The 10,947-nt window shown below is 34.4% G+C and overlaps 1 protein-coding gene across 1 annotated transcript; it reads right to left on the bottom strand.

Annotated features, from left to right (window-relative positions):
- Positions 1-5,041: 5,041 nt before the first annotated feature.
- LOC115998693 (START domain-containing protein 10) lies at positions 5,042-7,971 on the bottom strand. Its single transcript, XM_031238324.1, has 5 exons — positions 7,691-7,971; positions 7,133-7,376; positions 6,204-6,362; positions 5,728-5,874; positions 5,042-5,291 (listed from the first exon to the last, which is right to left on the bottom strand). Exons 1-5 carry the CDS (start codon positions 7,729-7,731, stop codon positions 5,163-5,165), a joined length of 720 nt encoding a protein of 239 aa, XP_031094184.1. The 5' UTR covers positions 7,732-7,971; the 3' UTR covers positions 5,042-5,162.
- Positions 7,972-10,947: the final 2,976 nt, after the last annotated feature.

Below are 10,947 nucleotides of genomic sequence, written 5' to 3'. Positions count from 1 at the left end.
AATCATGAACAACAAGAGCACTGTGACAAGAAAAATGCATAAATTATGTCAAGTAGATTGTAGGTAATCTCAAAAAAAAGAGTCAACAAAATTGAAGCAAAGAACCTGTAACAAGAAAAGCAAGCGAGTTGCTATTAACTGGCCGGGCAACATGAACACGCTGATGGATGAAAAAACATGAGCAAGTTAATAACAATGCATTAAGGCAACAAATAAGCAAAAGGTTGTAGACTTATATACAGTCGCAAAAACAAGGCATACAATAGAAGAATACCACAGTACGCCGCTCTAGGATCAAGCCTAGAAATCCAGTTTCTATATCTCCTCTTGTGCCTCGAAAAACAAAACTCATGGCTTACAGATCTATAAAATAGAAATTCATAGCAGAATAAGAACCAATAAAAATTTCAAAAAAAAAAAAACAGGAGAAGATCCCAGTAAAGCTATCTGTGATTTTTACACAAAACACAACACTATCTCTGGAATAACTTCAGTCCAGCATAAGGCCTAGAAAATCACTAAAGTTATAGTTCAGAACATGTTTCATAAAATTGGAGCAAGTGCTTAGTGCTGCTGGTAACTACACCAGATATTCTCATATTCATGATAAAACACAATCAAAAGTTACTATTTTTGCTGTATAATAAATCACAACAAAAACAAAACAAAAAGCTTCTATGACTCCCATTTCCGGACTAGCAGAAACTTTTTCCTCAGTTCACAGCAAAAAAATTCTCAGGAAAACTGGAAAAGGATGGCATTTGGTCTCAACTCAGAGAATCACCCAAAAATTGAGCTAAACCTAACGCTTGGCAACGAATAAAGATATTGACATCTAGTCTATGATCCTATTTTCATCCAAACACAAGCAAAGTTTACTCAAATTTTTATTCTTCTCACTTCAAATAACCATAAAACTTTACCTCAAATCCTAACCGGAGGAAAAAGCAAATCCCTAAGCATGAGCATAATACAACAAACAGAAAAACAAAAGGCTCAATTTCCTAACTAGAGCTACTGCTGAATCCCGAAGCATGAGCAAAATACATCCAAATTTCATAAAAGCCCTAATTTACAAAACTTACTATGGCCGAGCTGGGTGGCGAGGCTGCCGAGCTGGGTGGCGAGGCTGGGCGGGGATGGAGGCGTCATGCTGGACGGCGAGGCGACAGGGCTGGACGGCGGCGTTGGCTGCAGTGAAGACCGGCGATGGAGTTTTGAAGATGCGGGTGTTTGGAGTTTGAAGAAGCGATGGTGATCAAAGCATATACGTATTGGGCATGTTTGGTTAATAGCGGATCCGCCAATTTTTGGCGAATCCGCTAACTTTGACATTTGGTCAAAACGCCAAAGTGAGTGTTTGGTTAGCAGCGGATTGCTCCAAACCGCTGAAAACTCAAACACTGCTAATAACAGTGTTTGAGCTTGGCGTTTTGGGAAGAATGTATATTTTTCCCAAAACGCCGTTACTTTATTAAAAAAAAATTAAACTAAGAAGCCGAAAGGCTTCTAGCCTTAAAGGCTTCACCGCTTCTAAAGCCTTTAATAAGGCTTCATAAATGAGAAGTCGTAATTAAGTTTGGAAGAGGAGCATTGCTCCTCTTTTATAGAGGAGCTCAAGTGCTCCTCTTCCAAAACTTTTCGATGTGGGATCATATCCCACATCATTTACGTCCTCTTTTTTTTTTCTTATATTTTTTTGTTTTGTATTATTATTATTATTATTGTTATTGTTATTGTTATTGTTGTTGTTATTATTATTATTATTATTATTATTATTATTATTATTATTATTATTAGTAGTAGTAGTAGTAGTGGTGGTGGTGGTGGTGTTGCTATTGTTGTAATTATTGTTGTAATTGTTATTGTAAATTTTATTTTATTATTACATAATAATAATAATAATAATAATAATAATAATATGAATGTCCTTTTAGGTCATTTTACATATTAACCGCTAATCTAAACAGCTAATTTTATGAAACATCTTTTTACAAACCGCTAATACAATCTGCTGGTCAAACCCGCTAATACAATCCGCTGTTTGATAACCGCTAACACAATCCGCTAACGCTAAATACTAACCGCTGATAACCAAACAAGACCATTATATTTTAACCTTAAAAACTAATAAAATAAATAAATAAATAGGTAGCTGCGTCCGAAGTTCCTACTTCGGACACAGGAAGGTGTAACACTACGTACCAGCTGCGTCCGAAGTGCGAACTTCGGACGCAGTTGGTCTATTTAAAATAAAATAAAATTAAAAAATAATTAAATAATGGACATTTTAATTATAAAAATGCCACTGCGTCACTTTACGCGTCCGGAGTTTCAACTCCGGACGCAAATTGTCCTATATTTTTGATCAATTTTGTACTAGTGTGTCTGGTCATTTGTGATACTAAGATGATTCTTGAAGTAGGTTTGGTTGTCATAAGTGGGTTGGTGGTTTGACAGGTTGTGCAAGAGGAAATATGATCAGTTTCATTGCTTGGAAGATGGATTGTCCTTGGTAATTGCTTGAGAACAAGCAAAAGTTCTAGTGTGTGGGAGTTTATATCTCTGATTCTAACATTTATTTTACTCCTTATTTTGGTTATTTTTGGTGCTAAATATCTATAACTTGAGTGGGAATCTATGACTCATTTTTGTGTTTTGTGTTCTTAGGTATAATTGTCCACAACGAGTAGCAAAGGATGTATTTTGGAGCTTATTGGATCAATTTTGGAAGCTAAGGAACCAACTCAAGGAAGGATAGGAGCAGCAGAGCACGAATTGGGTGAGAATCGAAGGAAGAAGCAGCCACACGGCCGTGTGAGTGCCGTGAGGGCATTTAAGTCACAGTGCGCTCGCTTCCATGTCACGGTCAAGCTCACGGTCGTGAGGTAGGCTGTGAGGCCTACGCTGTCTTCTATTTAATCTGCGTTTTTTCTACAATTCAGGGGATTCCGAAACCTTGACTTGTTTAACTTATTTTTCCTCTTCTCTTTAGATTTCCCTAGTATAGATTAGCATAGTTTTACATAGTTTGCTTTGATTTCAAGCTTGAATTGCGGATTTGATCGGTTTTCTACCAAGATTTCTTCTTCGTTATTTACCTCTCTTCTTAGTTTTCTTGCAATGTTGATGATGATTTCATTTAGCTTTGCTTTGTTACCATTATGATGCGTGAGTTGGGTTTGGATTAGGGTCTTATTTCTATTCTTGATGCTAGGATTGTGATTATTGCATAAAGGGGATAATTTATTAACCTAGAGTTCTTATGTTTGAATTGGATTGTTAATTCCTCTTGTTAGTGATTGATAACCAGTTTGTTAACTTGTTTTGGAGAGGATTTCATCTCAACGAAAGTTGGATGAAAGACTCAAGCCTAACCAATATCAAACACAATTTTTCTTCTATGAAAATATGGGCAATTTGCGGCTTATAATGCTTTTGTGTTTCAAGGGTTAGGATTGATACCTCACGAAAGTGGGGCAATCCTACTCTAATTCTTGTTTATTGATTACTACCGTAGCTTAGACTTGAATTCTTATGTGCATTGCCATAATTCCCTTGGTGAATTGTTTTCCTTAATTCTGAGATTGTTAGTACATCAAGAAAGCAATACCCCTAATCTGGACCCATTCTTTTATCATACAGTTAATCCTTATTTAATTTGCATTCATTTATAATCAATAACCCAAAAATATTAGTTTACTTTCCATACTCAATTATAATTTTCTTAGATTCTTCTGAATTCCAAAGTGTTAGTGTCTAGAGTCTAGCAATTCATACAAGTACGTGTCATAGCCCCAATCTTCAGCAGAACGACATTTTCACTATCACCACTTTACTCATCACAATTTTGGTGCCATTGCCGGGAATTGTTTAGTAGTCAAGGGATTTTGGCGTCCATGCTCTTGCTTTGTAGTCAGGTCAAGGTCAAAGTCTTTAAAGAGTTTGAAATGTATAATTAAGAGACTGGCAATCCTTTGTTTATTAGGATACAAATATGAACAATTATGCACTTATCAATTACTTCCTACTTGCATGGAATTTCCTCTTACTCCACTTTGACTCAAAATGGTTGTATCAATTGTACTAGTGTGTGTATAATCTTTAAAGAGTTTGAAATGTATAATTAAGAGGCTCTGGTAATCCTTTGTTTGTTTGTTTGTTTGTTTGTTTGTTTATTTATTTATTTTAGTTATAGCACCTTGGATTTTCTTATATTATGGTACAAATATGAACAATTATGCACTTATCAATTATGCACATAGAACAAATTAGTTTTATTAGGGTACAAATATGAACAATTATGCACTTATCAATCACTTCATGCTTGCATGGAATTTCCTCTTATTCCACTTTGACTCAAAATGGTTGTATCATTTGCACTAGAGTGTGTATAATCTTTAAAGAGTTTGAAATGTATAGTTAAGAGGCTTTAATTTGGTAATCCTTTATTTATTTATTTATTTATTTTAGTTATAACACCTTGGATTTTCTTATATTTTGAGGAATTTTGTTTTTGGATTATATTAAAAAAAATTTTTTACAATGAATCTAATCAAGATGTAATAGTGAGTGAACTACTATTTTAATAATTTTTATACCTCAAAATAGAGAAAATATTTAATATAGTCCAACTTTAATAGTTCTAACTTGTGCCAAATCGATCTCTAGCTCAAAAACTTAGAGTTGAATTGAACTAAAAGGGAGCTTAAGTTTCAATTCTTTTAGTCAAATTAAATTTTAAATTTCAATTATTTAAATTCAGCTCAATTCAATTACACCTCTTTTATAACAAAAATAAATTTAAAATAAAAATAAAAATAAAATTTCTCGTACAACACTAGAATAATTTCTCTGAATCCAACTGAAATTCTTCACGTTTTTTACTTTGGAAATGGTAGTTGAGATCCCACCAAATATTATACTTCGCCAAGTTGCAATTATATTGTCTGCCAACTTTAGGACAGTGCATAGACACAACTTTGGAAGCTACACTAGGATTTGGAGTTATTACTAATTATATTTAAAAGCAACAATTAAATATGTTCAACTTTTTGATTCATATGTATTTAACTATAATAATCATATCTGATTTCTTCATCATATCATATAAAATATATTACTCAGCTTTAGTTTCCTTTGCGTTTGTACAGTAGCAATAATCATGAATCATGTTCAACAACATTGGTGGGACAAGCCAGCACTTGCTTTTTAAGGTTTTCAATTATCATAACTAATTTTGTATTCAATCTATTCACGAAGCACTTGGGCAGCCATCCTGCAGGGTCTAGCTGTAATTTCAAGGAAAAAAAAAAAGAAAAACTTTTAGTTTGATTTTTAAATAAAACAAAATGTTGTAAAAAGAAGAAAAATAAGTAAATATTACAAATTTTATTAAAATCATATTCAACATTAATTAACTTGGCTTGACTACCAATGACTTGTAGTCCATGTGGTATGAAGTCGCTCTCCAATATGGGAGGTAGTCTTCAGTAGTAGGTTGAGAAAGTAATTATGAACAAATATTACTTTTTTTTTTTTTGAAAACAACAGATATTACATTTTAATAGAGTTAATTGTACATATAACTAATTGTATAAATGTATCCGTCCAAAAAAATACAGTATATGTTTAAATAATGAAAATTTTATTTACATTAAAATTCATATATTAGTTAACATGACTAGTGATAATTATAATATATAATTATACATATTTATTAATTACCTGAACAACGTAAGTGACCATGCAAGAGTGGTCGGAAAGTTTCTCAACCACCCAGCCTGACTGCAATAGTAGGCCTCGTATTGCATTGTTTTGCTTTGGCTGCAACCCTGCTGCTATCTCTTTTGGAAGAGAAGCCACTGCTACTACCTAACAACAGAATATATATCATCTAACATTAATTTCAAAAAATATATATATTTGAAGAGTTTTTGTTGTAATTTTCATTTTTCATGGAAACCAAGAATAGGGGACAGGACAGTGGCAAATTATTAAGAAATTGAATGTGAGAAAATTAAGGTGCCTTCAATGAAAATTGGAGAAATATAATGAAAATAAAGAATATTTTTACTTATACATATCTCTAATTTAGGAAATTAAATACAGAATGAATTGAAGAATGTAAAATTGGAAAAAAAAAAAGAAAACTTGGGAGAATTTTTTTTTTTTAATAAAAAGAAATAGGGTAAGTTAATTACCAAAGTTCCATCATCCATAGTTTCACGTCGCTCATAGACAATAAATTCTCTGTTCCGGAAGAGAGGCTTGGAGCTGTCTCCAAACCTAAGGCGTATTATGCTTAGGTTATCTTCGAGATCTTTAATGTATCTGGCTTCTACTAAGTCACGGTCCCATTGCTGATGATCATGGTCCACCCATTTCATAAAAACATATATATATATTGTTAGATATATCTAAATTGACATCTCATTTGTCTAAAATATAAATAAATAAAATCTAATTCCAACAATCCTCTTTTTACCCTAATTATCCATCTCTTTAACTTTTTAGATTTTAATCACTAACAATGTAGGTAAATCTCAAGATCATTTTTATAATATTGTCCAAAGAGTGATCTAGAACAACGGTCGCCCAGTCACGAAACGATCATAATATTGTTGATATCATAATCAAATAAACATTATTGTTATACATACAATAAATAAATAAATAAGTGTATATATATATATATACACACACACATATACCTCAACACCTTGTTCTTATCAAAATGATATGATCTAAACATGATTGTAATCAATTATGAATAATATCGGTATAAAATTTTAGAATAGTAATACTACACATACCTTTATTTTTTACTCCATTTTATTTACTTCCAATTTAGGTATTCTATTCAGATTCATCTAAAAAGAAATTGATGGGTCACAATTTTTATTATTTTCTTTCTCTTTTATAAATCAAATCATGACACCTGGTGGGACTCTGGGAGTTTTACTCCATGGAATCGAGTGGATGTGTAATTTTTTTACTTTAGAATCATTAACAAAGCGCACGCCGCACGTACATCATATTTTACCTAATAATTTTACCCATTTTTATGACACAAATTTAAATTAAATTTGGAAGTGAAAAGAAATATTTGTAGAACTATGAAGAATCTTACCCTTGCAGCATCGATGGCATTAGCTACAGTCATGAACTGTTGAGGAGAAACAGAATTTAGCAGCCAACGGCTCCGGAAAGTATGAAGCGAACCTGACCGGCGTTTCGATATCTCGACGCCGCCGTTATCTATGCCCAATATTTTCCATCCCCGGTCGCCGGAGTCCGACGCCGACAGCAACTCCTGGATGCAATTCTCACTGGCATGGAACACATATCTCCTCAACGAATCCTCACTAATCGACCTAAAAATTTTCCCAAACATTAACAAATGGGTCATATTTTCGATTACTATTACAACATATATAGTATCTGTCCATGCATACTTTCTCAACCCTGATAAAGCCAGATTTGAACCCTGTAACATCTCATTTAGGAGAGTCACAGAGATGTCGTTGTTCGAGCTACAATTTATTTGGTAATAAAAAGATCGTTTTCACTAAAATAGTAAAATATATAACCCCCAATAGTTAATTGGTAAACGAATTACTAATGTAATTTCAAGATGAGAAGTTGCGAATCACGGAAATACATACATACATATATCGAACAAGCTTACCATGATCTAGTACAAGGTGCTGGACTTATAGTACTACTCATCCTGGAGATTTCTTCGGAGAATTTGATGAATTGTTATCCTAGAACATTGGAAAAAAGAGAGGGAGAAGAATGAGTATATATAATGGGAAGTGAAAGTAGTAGAATTAGTATTAGATTGTTTTTGTAGAATAATAGGAAGTGGGAGGAGTTGATTGAAGCACATGGAATGCCAGAAGAACTCCCATGATTACAACTGCAACAAGTCATTATCTATATCTCTCCATTCTTCTTTTTTTTTTTTTTCAATTTTATTTTTTTTTCATATATGAGGCTGCCAAACACTCCATGTGCATCATCTTCCCCACACCCTTTGCAGCGCTTTAGAATAAAAGAATCTTTTATTTTCTTTTCTTTTATTTTCTTTTATCAAGAAGAAAATAAAAATAAAAATAAAAAAGAAAGAGAGAAAATGATAGGAGGACAAGACTAACAACTAAAGCCAGACTAATAGGGTTTGGAAGTCATTTATATTTTACCTAAACTTGCCTGGTCATGGGTGACAATAACGTATACACCTTCACCTATTTTGGTCCCCTCAATCACGTGCCGTGGAGATCACAGTCCAAATCAATGTACCAAACTTTTAATTATTCTTTTATTTTCATTTGACGTTAATATTATTCAATTTTCACAAAGTTAACCGATTTTTTTTTTTTAATTCTAGAAGGATATATTATTATAAATAAACTTGAAGCAAACTAACTCGGTGGAGCAGTCCCAGAGTATATCAACCTGGTGGACCAGACCCCGGTCAACCTCGGAGCCCCAAGGGCGGAGCCCAGTGCTCCGCGCCTTGGGGCCTAAACCTGGGCCCAAAGCCGAGTCTTGAGCTCAACTCCTTGGAGGTCCCATGCGGAGCCCTGAGCTTTTCGCCTTGGGGAGTCCAAGGTCGAACTCTTGGCTCAGCCTCCGTGGCTTCATGGATAGTTTTGAGTGGGCGTTAGACTCGGTCAAGGAGGTTCAAACTACCCTGATGAATGTAGTTTTCGCGGTGGATGGAAAGAAATAGATGTTAAAACGGGAAGAAGTTCCCAAGTGTCGGTCTCAAGGATGGCAAGGAGGGAATTCAAGCGGTAAGGGGATTAAGCACAAGAGTGTTTAGTGTTTGAAAGCTAACCCAAACATAGCAAAGAATGTGCATGAAACATAACGAAAACATGGAACAAACATTAGAAACAATCAATTGGGAAGGAGGATTTGGATCTTGCAACTCATATAGGTATCCTTGATTTCTTAAGATATTAGGCTAGCAACACTTAGATTATGAAAATGAGACAAGGTCACCAACACCACCGCCACTCTCGTGGTCAATGGACTCACTTCTTAGACCGTAATGTCATCCTTGTGATCATTAGGCTAGAAGGGGCATTTTGACAAACACGTTATGTGCCTCTTGCCTTCCCTCTCCCTTTTCTCAAAGGTGAGAGGGAAATGTACTAGGCTAGGCTAAGGAGTAACTCTACTCTCGTAAATGAGACTCTTTCTCCAAACACCTCTCATATAGGTTGATCACCCCTACACAAGAGTCAAAGTGGATCACCACTCACACAATCAAACTCATAATCAAAGCAATTGCAAAACCTAATTTATCAATTCAAAGCTCAAGAATATCCATACAACATTGCTCAATCCAAATCCACAAAGATCTACCTAATCATACTTGGAATTGAAATAACAAAATGCAAAAGTAATGACAAGAAATTAAAAGGAAAACTTAGCTTGAAATTAAACCTTGAACTTGAAATTGAATGTTGATCACAAGCTTGCAACAATGGAATTCTTCTCTAATTCTAATCTAAATCTAAGAATTGCAATATGGAATGAATTGGGAGAGATCTCTCTAGGCTAATCCTAGAGAGAGAAAGTCTAGGGTGTGGAATGGTGGATGAATTCAGTGATATCCTGAAAAATTAGCTCAATTCCCCTTTTAAACATTGCGAAAACCGCCCAACTTAGCGATGGACGCCATGGTGGACGCGCGTCCACGGGCGCGTCCACGGCGATAAATGCGTCCAGACTTCAACTTCTGCAAGCGTTCTGATGGACGCCTGGGTGGACGGGCGTCCACCCCGCGTCCATCAGGTTTCTGCTCTGCTGTGCGAAACTTCTGCGGGCATATTTTTGGACGCAGGTATGGACGCGCGTCCAGAGCCTATTTTTGCTCCAACTTCGGCCCGTGAATCTATTTCCGAAATCCATGCCGTTTTCCACCTTTTTGCATGTCTTTTTACCTACAAAACCATTAACGAAGCGGGGAACGGGGTCCGATAGCAATAACAAGCATTCTAGCGTAATTAACGATCAAATCAATCATAAAAGCCGTTGATTGTGCACAATATGATCCTAGAACGACCTTATAAACGTAGCATCTTTTGCACTTATCATACCCGCAGTTAGAGTGCGACTTAGTATAAAAGCACCCCTCTTTGTCTCATTAGATCATCTGATCTCATTTATTTTCTTGTAATAGCATTACACAGGTTTTAATACCAACTTTGCCCCTGCGACCAACATTCTTGTCTTTACGTTCATTACTTTTATCTTTATACATTATCTTTTAATTATTGGGTTATTTGAATCGGGCTACCCAAGTCAATATAATCCATCAATTTTGATAAGCTTTTATCCAAGCCTAGGTAATTAAAAGATGTCTCGTTTAGATTAAAGGCTAAGTTTGCTCACAATCTATCACGCAAAAATCAATCGATTTACTCCTATAAGCAATAAAGGCTAAGGTGATAATTGGACACATGTTTAAACCAATCAATTAAACTATTAGACTAACTTAATTCCTTAAATACTCTTACTTTTAAAAGTTGACCCAATTGTTATATTATCACAATTGCAATTCACCACGCACTATTTTTTCTACATTCCTACAATTTAAATTTTCACAAAAGTAATTGTTTTTTTTTCTGATTAGATTTTATCCATAGCTAGGTAGAAATGTCAATTAAAATCGCAACTTTGAATCTCGACTATAATCACATTTTAATATGTTCTGAATTTGAAGAACATTTTTTTGTGGGGAGTCAAATTTAAATTAATTTATTTTGAAAAATAATGATTATAAATTCATTTAATGTGCTTCGGTGGAGAATTTGACTCAAAACCACTTACTAGTAATTACTGAACTTGTGCTTAATTAGTTGTCCAATTTAATATAATTTATTTGTTCGTACTCTTTTTGTTCTGAAAAAGAATTACATTCCCCCC

The sequence above is a fragment of the Ipomoea triloba genome, chromosome 12 (assembly GCF_003576645.1).
Source record: "Ipomoea triloba cultivar NCNSP0323 chromosome 12, ASM357664v1".
NCBI lineage: Eukaryota > Viridiplantae > Streptophyta > Magnoliopsida > Solanales > Convolvulaceae > Ipomoea > Ipomoea triloba.
This window is presented reverse-complemented; position numbering and strand designations above follow the sequence as displayed.

Excerpts from the sequence above, each read along its gene's own strand:
- LOC115998693 (XM_031238324.1), bottom strand. The coding sequence starts at position 7,731 with ATGAGTAGTACTATAAGTCCAGCACCTTGTACTAGATCATG. Across the intron at positions 6,363-7,132 it reads ATGCCATCGATGCTGCAAGG|CAATGGGACCGTGACTTAGT; the intron begins GTAAGATTCTTC and ends CATGATCATCAG. Across the intron at positions 5,875-6,203 it reads CTATGGATGATGGAACTTTG|GTAGTAGCAGTGGCTTCTCT; the intron begins GTAATTAACTTA and ends TTCTGTTGTTAG.